We start from the raw sequence: 18311 nt of genomic DNA, 5'->3' as shown, positions 1-18311 counted from the left end.
AATGAATGCCAGATAATGTAAAAACATAGAAACATAGAATAGTTAGGGCTGGATATATCCATGAAAACTAAAGGAAAGAGCCTTCTTAACTCTGCTGGTGTGAAATACAGACTCAGTCTGGTGCTTGAGATCCAGACTGCCAAATTCATTAATAACAGATCCAGGGCACTGACCACAGAACTAAACCTGCCAGCTCAGAGTCCTCAGCGGTTTGTCCAGAAGGTTTTCTGACTTACAGTGTCCCCTCAGAGACTGAGATCTGATGCTAGCTGGAAATTGGAAATGAAAACCTATTAACTACTTATTACGCGTGTGTAAACCCACTGACTTGAATTTCTTCATTTTTTCTGACTTCTCCGAACCTGGTTGGATAGCACTATAAGCAGAATCTGCTAGTAAAGCAGTAAAGCCGTAACTACTTAAACTCATTTCCATTCTGGCCTTCAAAACTCCCCAAGGTACAATCTGATCTGTTAAAAAAAGAGAAAAAGAAAAAAGGCATCAACTTTTTTCTTTATTGCTTATTCTTGTTTCCTAGTTTGCATGCAATTCAGCATGGTAAACAAACAGCCTCTCTCTTATGTGCTGGTTTGAGGTCCAATTTTGGCAGTTTTGTAAACTAAAGTTTTATGTTCCTACTGCAGTTAGGATAACTTCAGCCCCTAATGGATACTTAACACATTTAATTACTCTATTTTTGAGCTGAAAGCGCTGCTGAAAAATGTCTTTGTTCTTTCATTCCAGGAGCTTTCCAGCTGCAACATTTTCTACTGAATAAAACATTTCCAGTGACTTTGCCATAAATAATACAGCACAAAGACCAACGTAGTCCCAGCTATACATAATAACCTCAGAATTCCACTGAGGATTTTCTGGTGACATCAGAATAAACTTCAAGAAAAAGCTGAGATGTATTAAATTATAGTTTGGGTATATTTTATTCTTTTGTACACATGATAATAAAACTCAGATATTTGTCACAGTGATTTGAACATTTTCCTAGACTACTTCAAAACTAGAAGCGACGTAATTTCAAAGCAGGATGCAGAGGCATAGCTTGTATTTGTAAGGACAAACTGAATGACTGAATATATCATAATTATTTATTTTGCATGTACAAAATCCCACGCTTCCCTTCTTTAAAGTCATTCTACCATTTTTGCAAAGAAGGATTTATAGGAAAGGCTAACCTTGTCACTTGCACATACTTTCATGGATATGTAGCCTCAAGATTAAAAACCTATGAACTAGCCAGCTCAGCCCTTGAAGTACTTGGTTAGCTAATGTTTCACTGTATTTTATAATCTCTGCTTTTACCCAGGAGAAAGGATTTAGGGGTGTGGGAGGTCACCAGAGCAGTGGGAATGAGGATAAGTCAGCACGCAGCCTTCTGAAGGAGAGGAGACTGGAGAACAAAAGGGTAGAGAGAGAAAGGGTAGGAGACCTAGAAAGGTTCCTGTGGTACAGAAAGATGAGATGATCTGGAAAAAGGGCTAGAAGGAAAGACAGAAAAACAGTTCTCCATAAAAGGCACAGGAGAAGACAAGGACATTCATGTTAGGGAGGCATGAAGCAAAAGAACCAGTAGATGGAAAAAAGAGAACAATATGATCCATTACTGTAGTAAGAAAGCACTTGGCAACAGAAGGAGCAAAGTGACCAGAAGTTATTTTTCATTGTGTGTTGCTATTAACACATTTTTGCCTTGGCAAGAAAAGGCAAATTCAGCTTTGACTGACTATTCCCCATGTATCGAAGAAGCATTGGGCTCCTCCTCATTAAAGTGTCAGTGCACAAGTATTATGGTTTGCATATATTTTCAAGGCATTTCAAAGGAAAGCATAACCTGAAAACACACAGCACACAACTTTCCCCTTTCAAATACTGATATACCAGTTATCCCAAACCCGACTGCTTTTTTCAAATTATGTATGCATATGTATGTGTAAGTGCCACAGAATAGTATCTGCCAAAGGCCAACAATTCTGATCCTATAGACAAAGTGTCTCCAGGGAGACTAGAAGTCTATGGCATATTATTATCTTTTTTAGCTTCCAAACTACTTCTCAGGATGATAAAAATTTCTTCCTTTCTCACACTTAAGAAAACATATATATCCCTCTACATGCATACATATATTCACCCTCCTTTCCTTCAGTTCATTCTTTATCAACTTACTGAATGGAATTCTCAATGCGTGTGATGGTGAGGAAAGCTGCTAGGTTTGCTGTGTAAGAGGAGATGACAATCAAAGCAAAAAGCCACCAAGCTCCCATCATCAGTCGGGTTGCCAGGGTTGTGTATGGAACCTCTCCTCCTGTGGGAAAGAAGAAAAAGCAAGAGTTTTCATTTGGCAGAAGGAAACCCAGATCCTCATTGCTCATGCCTTGCTATGGAGAGCTAGGCTTCAAGGTCAACAGGGAGCTACACTTTCTATGCAATGAAAAGTACTGAAGGAAGACCACAGTGTCAGCTGTATTTAACTTCTTTTGCTATTGTGCTGTTAACCACAATTCATCTGCCAGTCCTGTTCAGTAATGGAAATAGACTTCAAGATCCAAGAACAAAACCAGAAAAAGTAAATTCTTACAACATTATTTCCTTAGAGATTTTATCTACAAACATTAATTAAGAATTTTTGTGATCTAAGGAACATAAAGTTAGAAAAACCCCATTGAAACATAATTACTTTTCACAGTTCTGTAGGCAGGCATATGCTCATGAGAAGCATATGCGTATGTGTACAACTGCTGCAAGTGAACTTGGACATAGAGAAAACTAATCACATGTATGGAGGAATGAAAAATTGTTTTGTATTCCCATTATTGCTTTCCTTTAAAAACCCAGCTGCCTTTTAAACAAAATATTAGCAGCAATTAAACCTACCAGGAGCTGCACACCACCACTTATGTGACCATAGCGAAGTTTAGCAAGCCATGAAAAGCATTATTTTTTGTTCAACTTGCTGTTCCCAAAACACACTAGTTCAGAGTTTCGAAATAACTCTTTCAGTTGAAAATATACGAATGACAGATTTTTAGATGAAGGAAAATCCCTTGTTCTAAACCCACCCATTTTGTCTTCAGTGTAAGCTTTGTCACAGCTACAAGTAACTAGGTGGGGGACAGGGGAATGCAGCAAACACCCACAGTCAACTGCTTAAAACTTTTCCTCTCACCCTATACTCAGCAGTTCGAGAAGATGTCATTACTGTTCAGACAGCTTTCTCAGGCACAAAATCTTACAATGGTACAATATCTGGGATTTGTGCAAAAGCAGTTTGTTACAGATTCAATCATCTGAGTATGTTGTGCTGAATCTTCACTTATGCAAATACTCCTCCACATTTCCCCAGCAAGTGTGTGCAAAGGCAATACAAAGTACAATTATTCTCATTCCAAGTACAAATACATTTCAATTATATACACAAACTAGGTATTTAATCAGTGCTCTAATATGAAAGATCACCTTACTGTTTGGTTTAAAGTTTGTCTTACTTACAACAAAGCATTGGGAACTCTGCATCACCATACAGTAAAGAAGTTTGAAGCTTTCTTCCTACTTTAGTGATGTGGAGTTGTATGATATGTGAAATAATAATTGACTCTATTTATATTTTTTGTATATAAGTATTGAAACCCTTTGCCTTTCAAGAATTGCAAAGACAGAATCTATTTTAGACCTGTTCAGTCAGAAATAAATTTAATTCCCAAGATGCCATGTATTTTTCTGAAATAAAAAAGGTCAGATCAGGAGATATTATTCCAATATAAAGACTTTCAAAGATGAATATTAGTCACAACATCTGAAGATGTGGTTTTCACTCCTACATAAATTTTAAATTATTTTTAAAAGAATATTTCTACTTTATAAAAGTTTTTGCAGTATCTTTGGAATACTTCATTTAAAATGAATTTTAATAAAATTAAAAGAGAAGACAGCTATATCAATTTATCTGAAAAGGCTGTTGGTCCTTTTAACTTTCATGTGCCAATCCCTACATATAATCTTCATATTGGACTGAGATGGGTAGGGTGATAGAGAAGAAGTCAGCGATCTCCCAGACATCCTTGCATTTGCATATTTCAGCTTAATGTGTAAAATTTAATTCTCACATTTTTTTATTGAAATGAAATGTCAGAAAAGAGAGGACTGCTGAAAGTCACACACCTGCTGTCTCGTTTTCAAGTTAGGAGGATCTGCAACAAGTGATCATGAAAGCCATCATAGATCCCTCAGTCACAGCATCCCCCTACTGCTCATACAGTGCAGTTTTCCCACACACTGGTAAGGTTATGCTCAGTATTTACTGCTACCTTTTCTTTTTAAACACATATATTAACAATAGATTTAAAAAAACGGTGAATGCTTGTCATCCCAAGGGCTTTTACTTCACCCAGGTGTTTCTGAAGTCTTGTTCCTAATTCACAGTTGTGCCTTGTATATCAACAGTCAATAAATGAAGCTTAAGGACAATGCTTGCATTCAAGTACATGCAAAATACATATAAAAATAATTAATCACTCCTGCCTGTACTCCATAAGGTTTGCACTGACACTTTTTAAGCCACCATTTCTAAAGCAGAACTGACACTGCAACTGCATAGAATCATGATTTTTAAGCAGTACAGGCAGTGTACTCCACCTCTCATGTGAAAGAATCAAAGAAAGAAAGAAAGAAAGAAAAATCAAAGGAGATATCTTAGTGCTATGGCATTATTTCTTTGGCATCTATTAGGAGACTTAATGTGATACAGTCTTGTTCTATTGTACTGTTTGCTAAAACACTCACTGCACCCTGACAGCTCACCTTAAGAAACCTCTTCACTCCCCCCAATTTTGTTTCAATGGATAAAATTTTCCAGAGTTTTCTTTCAGTCCAATTTTACATGTTTTCTCAGTACAGAAGAGTACCAAGTTATTCAGGAGAGCAACGTTCAATGGTTTATCATTAGCATTACCATGAAAAAGAGCTACAGACTTAACAGTGACTATTGTTGACTGTAAATTAGTATGCAGAAGGGACATGCATGGAAAACTGCCTGAGCTTTCCTTGCCAATATCTAGTATAAATTTCAGGTGCACAGACATATTTATGGATGACAGCATATTCTAGTTATGGGGGACTATGCATAGGACGCACAATGCAAGGGCGGAGGAAGCCAAGAAGATGAAGCAAGTCTTTCCTGGCTATTGTCTTTCATATCATACCTGCAAAGTTTAATAACCCCTCATGGCAAAGGGAAGCACCTGATGTCATGTAAACACATGTTGGTGGCCAGAGTAAAGTTTGTCCTTTGACACTTTATTCCAATAGTAAAATTTATCAATGAAATTTAACATGCTGGTTGTGGTTACACTAAAAACACCACTGTTGTAGCATGCTGAGCAACACATTAAAAGCACTCAGCTTTACTCATGAAACTAATGGAAATCAAAGAAGACATTCAGCAGTCCTGGAGTTGCTTTGTCCTCTTGAGAGACAGACCTCAAATGAATACAGAGGCTGTGTTATTCTTTAGACTTAACCTTCCAACACACTGGCATAAGGGCATAATGCGGCACAAAATGCCACTACCTGCAGATCACCTATGTTGTGGCTACAGCTCCTAGTAAAATTCAGCTGACACTTTTGGTGTGTACTACCACTAATTTAGAAATCTAATCTGCCTTTAAAATTTTCTGATTGGAAGGAAAAGGTATTTTCCTGAGTAAACTGAACTAGCAAAAATCAATCTTACTGGGAGATTTCTGAAAGACTTGAATTACAGTAGAAGTGACAGTGAAAGAAATTACTTTCAGTCCTCCAACTCTCATCTAATGCAGCTCTCCTTCATCAATCCTAGACCCATTTAATGCTGGCCTACTTCAGATGACAGGCTTAGACTGCAACTTATCTTATGAATTTTTGTTTATTCCCATTTCTTTCCATGTGCTTCAAGCTATATATTAGAAGGTAAGAAAAATAAGACATTGTCTTGACAATGCAAACAATATAACATGTCATTACGACAGACCTAAATATCAGGAAAAACCCACCTTAGGAGATAAAACATTAACCTATACAATTCACATGCAGATTTGTAATACTGTGTTAGTAGTAAATTGAAGGTTTCTTCAAGTTAAAAATCACAAGAGAGGACTACAGGCAAGAAGGAGGAATGAGATAACAGGAGAAGGAGCAAAACATGCAAACTGAGGACCACACCCTGGTGAAACCTTTGTAAAATATAATTCTGGACTAATTATGGACATATAATCCCTAATTCTGGACTAAATTAAAATAATTCCATCTGTGTAGTCCAGAACTATGAAAGTGTTTCAGATAAAAATAGAAAAAACTTTTTAATGGACACAAAGAAATGGTGAAATGTTTCTTGGAGAAGTTTTAACCACAGTTGGCATTTCTGAGATCAAGCCTGGTGACAGCCATCTTGCTGAAAACTAATGCAATTTTGTTACTAGTCATCCAGGCAGTAAATGGGCAAGATTAGGTCTCACTCTGATTTAATATAAATTTAACAACTTCACTGGGAATGCACAATATTTATAAATAAAATTAATTTCTTAACAGCTTGAGAATAATTTTATTACTATTGCTAAAGCAAATAGCTCGGCAGCATAGAGCCTACAATGCTGAGAAAACTCAGAATTGATTATTGAGAAAAATAATGCCTCCTGAGGATTAATTATTGAAATAAACTTTCAAAACAACTGAACACAGAGAGAAAAGCCATAAACCATTATTCTATGTCCTGAATTTGATAACTGTACTAAATGATGTTTCTGGGTAGATTTGAGAGCTGAACTGGGAGTCTGCTGCAACTATTCCATCTGTGAAAGAGAGGCTTGGATGAGAAGGCTCCACCCTCTTCCTACAGGAAGGACACTGCAAGGATCGTGGCTTGCGATTTCTATTTGTGATAACCACAGCTGCCCTGGAAATACCGAAGACTAAGTTTTCATTATAGACAAAACTCTATTTGTCACCAATGCTTACCATCAAGCCTGCCCTACCATTCTCCACTTAAGAATGTACCTCAGTTGTGAATAACTTTGTCAAATTTCAATCATTCTATCTGCATTAGTTTCTGCTAGAGGTCTGCAGTGAGCTGAATTTCTGTGGAAGGAGTTTTAGCCAGATTTTTTTCATATGATTTTGAGAATTGTGAGATATTAATTGTGATGGTCTTGTTGAGGAACTCTAATATTATCAGACTTAAAAGAAATGATTTTGATTGTGTCTGGAAAAGGAAGGTGAAGAAATAATAGGGTGGGTTATTTGGGGACAGACTTTGTTTTTGTTTTCTCTTGCAAAAATTCTGTCCACAGTCAGTGAATTACTGGCCTTTGGAAAAAAGCACAAAAGACTGAGAGTTGGCTGCTGTTTAGCCTTTAGCTTGTTAGAACAGTCACATCAATTATGCTCTGCATCTCCAATTTCCATTTGCACAAATACTAAGTGTAGAACCCTGTTGCAAACAGTTTAGATCAATGTACGCTTTATGTTTTCTTTGTGAAAAGGACATTAATAGAGAGTTGGTGTAAGGGGAGCAGTTTATATCAACAAAGAGGCAAAGGTGTTTTATATTTCAGCTATTTCTGCCACAAGAAACAAAATCTGAAGTTTGACTGAGCTCTGTTATCTTTACGAAACTTTGCAAAGCAGAGCTCTTGAAAGGCAAAACCTTTCAGGGAAATAGCTATTGCTACTACTCTGTTAACACCTTTCTTCTTAATATAACATTTGTTCTTGTTTTCAATTGGAGATGTTCAAGTCACTATAGGACAAAAAAAATACTTCGCAGTCAGTGAAGCCTGTACATATTTCTACCTGCTGTGAAATACAGTTTGCAAGTTGTTGGAAAATCTCTTATCATGAATTTTTATTCCTTTCTTTTCTTTTTTCACCCATACTTTTCCATTCTTCCTTAAACATTGCAAAGTACATTGATTTCCATAACATACAAGCTGGCATGTCATAACCTGAGTTTGTAAGGTTACATTGTGTGCTGAAGTGACCACAGCAAGCATGACATGTATTCAACAGGAGAATACAACCCCTTGAATTGGTAATGCCTTCCAAATAAGCCTGTAAATCAGACTGAATTCCCTAGCCTTGCAAATATTGGCAGATTGCAGTGGTTTGAGAATAGAGAAGGAACTGAGTATGAGGCAGGGCTGGCAGCCCTGGACAAGGTCTGGACAAGCTCAAGAGCCAGCTATTGCTTTTATTCTCCACGCCACCTGTTTCTCCCCTAGTATTTTGTCTTTATTATAAAAATAAATGTTTTGTTGTTGTTATTTTCTTTTCTGTTTTGTTTTTGTTTTTTAATTATTTTAAACTTATATATGAAGAGACACTTTCAGGTATTTTGTTTCACAAGTGAAACATTTCTTCAGGTCTTAACTTCCTAAAGGCAGAAAAACTGCATCTAGGTATTATTATCACCATTACTATTAGTACTGTGACAATACTAGAAATACATTAGGTAATAAGTTATAGGAATTGCTTTTTTTCATTCACTGGCAGTAATAGGATTGGTGTGAAACTAATTTTTTTTACTGAAGTAATTATAAAAGTTTCCATAATAGCCAAAAAATCAAGCAACTCTTTATTTATTTATTTATTTATTTTATAAATAGCAAAACCCCTGTGTAGTGCGGGCTTTCATTGTCAAGATATTTTCACATATTAGTTTTCTAAAAATAAACATGAAGTAAATTAGAAAGAAAAAACACCTCAAAAGAGATATTTGAAACATTTAAGAATGTTGATATGCTTAGAAATGTCTATATTCTCTTCTATTTACCATAAAAATAATTTAATGGACCCATTCTAAATTCACGGAAATGTTGGTATTCATTAATCTTAAAATATGAAAGATTAGATAATTTTTTGATGTCTATCTTCCTAGAATATAATTGATCGAGGAGATATTTTCCCAGCAGTATTAGAGCTCTTCTGAGTTTATAGCAGGCCTATTCTTTCTTCTGAAAGCAAGTCCTTCATATTTCAAACACTGTGCTTAAGGGACAAACCAAACCTACCTGTGTTTGTCTCTACTGAAAATCTCCTTGTATATCCTCTGCCATCAGCTTCTAGCAGTATTACTTCTTTTTAGGTACTGTTCAGTCCCTGACTTGGGTGTGGCTCTTAGCAACACATCACAAAGCACTTTTTTGTATGCCACTGGTGCACCTACCATGGACATGCTTTGGCTTCCTTTTTCCCATTATTTCTACAGCATTCCTCCTTCTTATCTGGATAATTTTGAGGAGAAGGACTGTTATTGTTCTTTTTGAGAAATACTAATAGTTTGTATAAACACATATCTTCAATATCAAACTTTTAACGGTGATATCTTTTGGAACTGTTAATACATGTGAAGTCTTTCAATTTGTTACATCCATATGTTAAGATGGAAGAAACACTTGAATTGAAGGTTTAGTTTGGTCTTTAGGTTTTACATAATATTTTTTGGCCAGCTTTCTAAAATCTGCACAAAACTTCAGGAGTCAGATTTAGAAACAGAGGTCCTGGAAGCTCTTTAGCATGCTCTTTAAAAATATTTGGGTGAAATTTGTTTGGATTTGCTGATTTGAAAATGTCTGATGTTAGAAGCTGTCATTTAACATTCTCTTGAGTTGCCATTGACATGAAAAGTATTTAACTTGCTTTTAACAAACACAGAAGAGAAATATTAATTGCCTTTCTGGAAGAACTATCTTGAATGGTATCACCTTCACCTAATGAATCATTATCATTAAGGTTTCTTTAGCTCCTAATAACGTTTTCAAAACCCTCCTCCCTGTTGTCCTCAATTCTAACTTGCCTCTGTGTACACTTGCCCCCCACAGCATTCTTCCTGAAGTTTGCAGCTTCTAACTCTTTGGTGCCATTAATGTTCCTTTGTCTTTCCCACTGCTCTATATGTGCATTCAAAATGTTTCAACTTGGGCAGCCCGAGACATGAAACATACATAATTCAGACTGAATGCTCCTATTATATCTCACATCTTCCCTTACACATTACAGATATGCACTACAGAAGCCAATCATCTGCTGCTCCAGTGTGATTTGGTGGTCTGCAGCAGACATTGACTTCCATCTCATTTTGTGCTCCAGCCATTAGCACACAGTCCCACAAGAAATCAAGATCTAGTCTTTTGCAATACCTCTTAAAAAACTAATGCTATTTTGACATAGTGACACTCTTTCCCTTTTACCCACCTTGACCATCTGTCTTTCAGTACTTCATAGTGTCATATGTTCCTATAAGATTTCAGTAACGCCATGAAAACCAAATCTATATTTGTGAGTAATTCCAGCTATTCTTGTTTATTACTCAGATTCCTTGTACTGGTCTATAGGCGATTAAAGAATGTGTTCACTTTGTCATTTGGTACGTGATTATTTTTTTTTCCCCTTTAATGTCTTCTGAACTAAACAATCACTTCCCTCTCATTTGTTGTTGTTAGTCTAACGATCCCCTGACCAATCTCATTACGTTTGCTCCCTGGAAGATTTTTTTCCTTTAGCTGGGTGGGAAGCACTGCCCTCATTGCCCTCCCAGAAGGGAAGCAATGATCCACAATAGAATGCTCTCCTCATTTATTTCTCCCCTTTATGTGACAGGGAGTATATCTGAGATGATCATTCTTCACCTTCAGGCTTATTTCAAATCACTCCCAGTCATCTGAAATCTGTAAAGTAGTTTGAATGCATCTTATACATTCTTACGCATTCTTATAGATCCTTATCAACAACTGTGAAAGCTGCTAGCCTGATGGTATATGCACAACGTTGTGCAGGTAGATGCAGACTGCCTCCAACTTTTTACCAAGGAGGGCAGGCATGAGCCAGCTCCAATCTGAGAGAGAGACTGCCATGCTACCTTGTTACTCTTGGTTACTGCTGGCCAGTAATCACCTCAAAGTTGCATTTCCTATCTTGCAGACTCCCTCTGAAAATCCTCCATTTCCTACTGCTGTGCATCTGTTTGGATGTGCCTTTGGCGTTTGGCTTGCATACTAAGGCTCATTGCTCAGCTGTTTCCTCATTAATAGGAAGAGATTACCCATGCTGAGATTTCAAATGCTAGGGCTAATCAAGGACCAGGGGCACTGCCACTAAGCCCTCATCAAGTTGCAGCCCAGTGTACCCATCTGATAAATCTGGTCAGAGGGCCTTGACACGTCACCTGATGGACAAACAGATATATCCAAAAGACGGCCCAAATGACTACTCACAAATTATTTTGCTTGAGACATAAGCTCCTGTTCTTTGAAACTCTCCTTTCTAGAGCTAGAAAATGCTCTAGCACCAAGGAAAAGGGTAGTGCTACCCGGTGCATAGCATTTCAGCCTACTACTGTGCTGGCTCACCATTGGGTCAGCAACCTACAGACTGTTTATAAGTTTGAGTCTCTGGTACTTCTATTGTCAAATTATTTGTCTATCTGTCTTCAAATACCAAGCCTGCCCACCTTGCTGTTTCTACTGTAACCACTTCAATCTAGTGACAGAGAGCTAATCATTTGGCCACCAGATTCCATTGTAAAACTCTGCCAAGATACAGCAGGAACTGCCATAGACATCCTTGATTAAAATTTTGTTTCAAAATTAATCTATCTGCAGAAGTCTGTCAGACACAGCTATTTACTACATGCTTCCAATCACTTGTTTATGCAGAGCCCTCCTTTTCTCCCTGGATCTAATTTACACACAACAGTAGTTAGAGGCTCTATAAAGCTGAAAAATAATCTGTGACAAAAGCACTACTAAGGGCAAATCAAGGAGGGCAGCCAGATACAACATCCGTTTAGGTAAATGGGAGTTGTATCTATAAAGGTCAGCTTTAACTCTGTCCTAACCCTCAGGTACTGACTACAGGTTTTCTATAATGTTCACTATTTCCATTTTGAAAACAAATGGGTCAAAGCCTCTTTTAAATCACTCCTAAATTATGTCTATACAACACAGGATTCAGCTTCAGAATAATCTAGATAGCACTGTGCTCTGCTACTGCTTCTAAAAGCTGCCTTTTTATAGCTGTAAAACCATTCCATAAACCAAACCCCTATTCATCCAAAACCTAATGATCAGGTTTGCAGAGAGAAGAAAGCAGAAAATGAAAACAGAGAAAAATTGCTTCATGGGAGAAGCAATAGCACTTCAAACCCCAAATTTAATGGACTTTGTTTAAGGTTATATTAAACAGAAATGCAAGCCTCTGATTAAAAATGGGAACAGTACAATGATGAACATTTTTACTTACTTTTTCTACTCAGGAAATTTTAGATAAAACCCAAACATTTAAATATATACTGAAAGTATAAAAAAAGTCTAATAAATGCATTCCAGAAGAAAGGGATCTAATATGATAATGGAAAGTCTAACCTCTTTTCAGCTGAGCTGAGATTCCAATTTTCTGCATCACTAGCAATGATAATGTTACACAAACAGTGTTCAATCATTAAATTAATTCCCATTAAATCAATGTCCTTAAAGGCCAAACAGTCCTTTAATAATTACCTGATTAAAATGATGTTAGCATAACATATTAGTTATAGTATATTTATAATTCCCTTCCCAACAATAAGTTGTTTCTTTCCACCCATCCTGCTGAAACAGTGACAATGAGGGCAAAAGTCGGGAAGGGAAGCATGTCATACCACCACATAGCAAATGGCAGTGGTCTAGCTTCTTCTGGTATTGGTGGTACTTCAACAACATACTTTTATCAGATTTGCATTTCTGTTATACAGTATTTACAGTATGAATCTTTAAGAGCTATTGGAATTAATTTCTGTCTTTTAAGCCTAGACCCACAAAACAAATTACTTATTTTAGATATCAGCAACTTTGCTGTGGTCAAATTCCATCTTTCTGTGTATTTAGCAAAATAAGATGTTTTCAGTTGAAAATCAAAGTACATCACAGATAAAATGTTACAAATGACAGTGAGTAGTAATTTAATGGCAATACACTGTAGTGACTTGTGCAATGCAGTTACGTGAGACAGTGCTTCTAGAAGTTCTGGAAAATGTAACATAAAAGTATATTTCATTTTTCTCTTCTGCTGTCATTACAAAAGAAGAATAATGACTACAGCTGAAGTTTGAAAATGGAGGTGTCTACTTGTATTTGCTGTAGTTACTGGGAGCTCTTAGATTAAACATTACTATACTTATACTACACACACCCAGATACTGAAATATCATGCAAGTCTTGATATCTGAAAGTAAACCTTTTGATTGCTGTAAGTATGGCCAGATTGGAACTGTGAGGCTTACTGTGCACCTCTAATGAATAAATTGGCCAAAATCTCTCATGCTAATGCTGCTGAAATGCACTGTTTTATCAGAAGACTTAGCAGGGTTTCAAATTTAATTTTGGGGTTACCAAATACAGCACCATTCAATTACATAATGATAAATAATTGTGCAATAAGCCTAGCAATTTTACCAACAGCTGTTTGCTCAAAAGCAGCTCTGACCAGATAATGTTTTGTTGCCACTTTTACAACGTAGGACAATAATTTTACATGATATAATTACAAACACACAGTGAGGCAGAGGCAAATACAGACTAGAGCTCCAAGTGCATGGGTAACAAACACAAGGAGCTGCTGGTGATGGTCTTCTACAGCATTGTGTTATAAGATTTAAGATAGCACCTGATTGCATGCCCATAGAAAGGCACTATTTGCAGCCACTGTGAATACGTCAAAATGATATATGCTTGCTATTATTTTAGAGAATATTGGCATCGAATCTTAACAACTAACCTTGAACAATGGCAACCTTCTGATTAGATTTCCAGAGGTGCTGAGACCCATTCTCCCTTTTACGAATGTCTGGATATGAATGCTCTAATGCCTGAAATGATCAACCACAATTATTATCTGTGATGCATACTCATAAGTAGCTAGGAAGCTAATTGTAACATAGTGGTGGCCTTTCCATAGACTACTGACAGCATAATATGTAGTACCTTCTGGGATGTCAAAAAGAACTGTGCACAATGGACTGAAAACAGGCCATCTGTACAAACAATTAACATTAAACTCAACAATGTCATTAATGAGGTATTAGAGTGCTGCTTTAGCTAAGCGCCTGTCAGGGAGGACATTATGAACAAGAGGGAGAAAGAGTCCCCTTTGGCTGAAACTGAGCAACTATGAACCAAGCAAAACAACAGACAATTCAGTGAGACCATAAGGACAAACAATAATTCCAGTAAAGCCTCCGTGTCTTTTGGCAGGAGCTTCCCCCATCATCTCCCATCATTTATTTATTTATTTTTTTTTACCTCTATGTAGCTGTGTGATGCCAGATTTTGGGAATGAAGGGAATTTTTAAAAACAGACCACATACTGAAAGACAAGTTTTTGCTTGAATTTTCAGTGTATTATGAAATGCTTTAAAAATCTGTTCTTGCAAGATCTTCAAGCATACATCATCAGCGAGTGGTACCTGACTACTTTAGAGGCAAGTGAATCACAGACATCTTGGATACACTAGCTCAGTTTTCATGTAACTAATTCCAGTTATCCTTTAATTTTCAGAGTGCTCCTCTGCAATGAACTCCTAACCTCGCATAATTCAAACATCACTAATGCAAGAGTTCTCATTATGTTCCTAAATAACACATTTTAGGATTTAGACTAAAATTCCACTTCAGGTACATCCTGTGATGTTATCAAAGTGATCTCTAAAACTCAGATGACCTAAAGTAGTACTGTAACAGTTCATGGAGAACAGGGGAAAGAAACATCCCCTCATCCTTTTAAGTTCCATTGAGAATAATGCTATAATGTCATTTATTGATGAAAATCACTAATACAAATGCTTACGTAGGAAAGCTGAATAACCTGGTTTTTATTGCAAATCAGCTATCACCCAGCTTAAGAGCTTGACTCAGATTTGTTAGAAGTGAAAAGCAACTTAAAAGATGACTTTATTGGATAGCGAGGATTTTCCTGAGGGATAGCTGTAGAAATGAAAGAGGCTATTGTAAGAACAGAATACATGCATGTATCTAAAAATGTTCTATTAGCAAGTATATTTGAGCATGAACAATGAATACTCCCACTCAACATATTTATTGTCACCATTCCTTAGCAGCCTGTTTGCAGAAGACTTTCTCTTTCCCCTTCATTGTTATCCTAGTGTGAGAGAAGCAGAGTCTTCAGTTAAAACTACACATGTTCCTTCACATCAGTTTTTGTTTGGTAGATGAAGTATCACAGATTTTTAACCAAATAACCTCTCACTAACTTCAAAAGCACTGAAAAGGTAAAGTCCTACTTTACAATCTCTCCTTCCTCTATTGACAGTGGAAGAGTAAAAATTGAGCAGCAGAAGGTTCCTACACCAGGATGCTGCTGTAATGAAGGCAATCCCCATAATATGTATGCTGGGAAGCTGACAGAAAAACCCCAACCAAACAAAAAACCAACCAAACAAAAACCAACCAACCAACAACAACAACAAAAAGAAAAAAACCAAAAAACCAAAAGCAAAAACCCCAACAGCTCTCATTTTCCCATATTTGCTGAGAGTGGACGTTCATCGTAGCAATAGGGGAATTCAACAGGATGGTAAATTTTAACTATTATTTGATATTATTATTTGCTTCCTTTCAGTATTATGTTTGGCCTACTTCTTTTATACACATTTTAATATTACAAGAGGTCTGAGATAAAAAACTCAACAGCTGGAGAAGGGAGACTCGAGCAGCTTCAAAACCTCTTTGCTACTCATGCCTTTACAGTTTGCAGACAATTTTCCTGGCACCTACCCACCAGTTGGTGTTATAAAGAGCAGCCTCATGGGTGGATACATCTATGGCACAGCTGTTGCAGAGGAGGGGCTCCCCACAGACCAAAAGAGCAATGGAAACTACCATGGGTTCCCCTCTAAATCCATGTTCATCTGGTGCCTTGGATATCCTCTGATGAAAAAGGTTGATCTTTTTGTAGGTGAAGCTGCTGTCATCCAAACAGAGGGGGAGTATTTTTAATAAAGCTAAAACTCATTTCTCACTTCCTCCCTATCCTAAACAGCCAAAATTGCCAATTTAAGTATAAGCTGCTCTGCAGAAAAATCAAATAGCAGGACAAGCAAAGCTTGTTTCTAAACATCTTTGCGGATTAGAATGTGGGTTACAGTCCTGTTTCATATGAGAAACATTCAGTTACTGGCTATATTGTTCTTCCTCATTTCCTCAATTAAATCTACATTATACACAGGTGAATCCTAAACCAAAACTGATTATTTAATCTAATTTATTAATTCTTTACCCAAATGTAGTATAAAGTCATATTAAAAATCATAACAGTTAAAGAATCTGTTCCAATTAAAATATTCACCCTAGGATGCTTTTGAAAGGATACAGAAGGATGGATAGATGCTACAGACATCCAATTCTACTTTCCCTTTTGTCTCATTTGGTCTTGATCAGCATTTATACTATAGCCAGACAGACATTACCTTCCCACAGTCAATTAATCAGTCTTGGAGCTAGTCCAAGGGGAATGAAGATATTTTTGGGGCTTTCACACCACCATTCATTTTCCACCTCCTCACAGAAGGTGTGTCAGACAGAACATCTCTAAATATACTGCCTCATGTACCCAGTGCTATTATTCAAGCAAGCAGGTGCACACAAGATACTGAAATCATTATTTTAGATGCCTCTGAGAACTGCCTGATTCTTAACTTCAATTTAGGGGACAATCCAAGCATATCCCCTGGCAGTCTAATGCTAGTGATATCACATTGTGGCAAACAAATGCCCACACTACTGAACATTCTACTCGGAGTATGCTCATTTCTTGGAATTATATTTTCAAAAACAGACAAATAAACCTCCAGAAATGGTATGTGCATAAAGCTGCATCCAATGTTTGCAAATGTGTACAATATACATGACAATAATTCTCAGTATACATTGTCAGTGATCACTTGTTACCAAACACATTTGAGACATAGGACACAAGTGTCAAAATTTAGTTATTTTTTTATGCTGGCCAAACCATTGAGACATGAGGTAAAGGAGCATGGGTACCCCCAGGGCTGCAGTAACTTTTTCAGGGAGATGACTTTATGAAGGTACGTGTACAGACTAATACATAAGCCTAGATTTAATATAATAAAATGTGAATTTCATAGCAACATAGAATCATAAAATGGTTATAGCTGGAAAGGACCTTAAGAGCATCTTGTTCCAAGCCCCCATGTCATGGCCAGGGATGCCTGTTGCACAAGGCTCTATCAAACCTGGTCCTGAACACTGCCAGGGATGGGGCATTTATCACTTCTTTGGGCAACTGTTCCAGTGCCTCACCACCCTCATAGTAAAGAACTTCTTCCTTATATCTAACCTGAACTTCCACTGTTCAAGTTAAAACCCATTCCTCCTTGTCCTGTTGCTGCAGTCCCTGATACAGTCCCTCTCTGGCATCCCTTGTAGGCCCCCTTCAGACACTGGAAGGCTACCATGAGGTCTCCATGCAGCCTTCTCTAGGCTGAATAACCCCAGCTTTCTGAACTTGTCTTCATACAGGAGTTGCTCCAGCCCCCTTTTCATCCTCATGGCCCTCCTCTGGACTTGTTCCGACAGCTCCATTTCCTTCTTATGTTGAAAAAAACAGAACTGCACACAATAGTCCAAGTAGGGTCTCATGAGAGCAGAGTAGAAGGGCAGGATCACCTCTTTCAACCTGAGTTTGGGGGTTTCATGTTTAAAGGTGGAACTTGAATGTCACAAATACATCTGGTGATTATATGCTAGAAAAAACATGGAAATGGTTTGTTTCCTAACTTGTGTGGTATTTGACTTCTCATTTTCCCAGTATAATGTTGTGCATTTTAGGCTCAGCAATTCTGTTCACCTTGTTACAGGAGTATGTCAAGACATGGCATTATCTTGAAGATCAATTAAAATTGTCAATTAATGAGAATGGCATTTAAGTTTTGCTTTGTATCAGAAGATATGAAACATGTTTTTATGAAAGAAGATAGGCAATATCTCCATTTTACAACTGAGAAGTGATATACAAGATATTTAATGAATTTTTTATGGCCAGCCAGCAGATCAGGGGCAGAGTCCAAATTAGGAACTAGGTCTTCATCCTAAAGCTTTTATACTGGATATTTTCTGATTTTCTAAAATAATAAAAAATAATAATTAGGTTTCACCATGTGAAGATATAATTGATTTCTAACACTTTTTTATTTTTTAAATGCTTTTAAATTTTTCCTCTCAGTATTAAATACACAGAGATTGGTGTACAGTTAATTA

General features: G+C 37.0%; 1 protein-coding gene across 2 annotated transcripts in view; it reads right to left on the bottom strand.

The window, feature by feature from the left end:
- The window catches only part of GRID2 (glutamate ionotropic receptor delta type subunit 2), a 726277-nt gene that overhangs the window by 106167 nt on the left and 601799 nt on the right, over positions 1 to 18311 (bottom strand). For both annotated transcript variants that reach the window (XM_005148665.3, XM_013128934.3), the window contains one exon: positions 2179 to 2317. In XM_005148665.3, the coding sequence (XP_005148722.1) occupies positions 2179 to 2317 (139 nt within the window). The remainder of the gene's footprint in view (positions 1 to 2178; positions 2318 to 18311) is intronic.

The sequence above is a fragment of the Melopsittacus undulatus genome, chromosome 7, assembly GCF_012275295.1.
Source record: "Melopsittacus undulatus isolate bMelUnd1 chromosome 7, bMelUnd1.mat.Z, whole genome shotgun sequence".
Classification (NCBI taxonomy): Eukaryota; Metazoa; Chordata; class Aves; order Psittaciformes; family Psittaculidae; genus Melopsittacus; species Melopsittacus undulatus.
The sequence above is the reverse complement of the archived record's forward strand: the minus strand, read 5'-3'. Positions and strand labels throughout refer to the sequence as shown.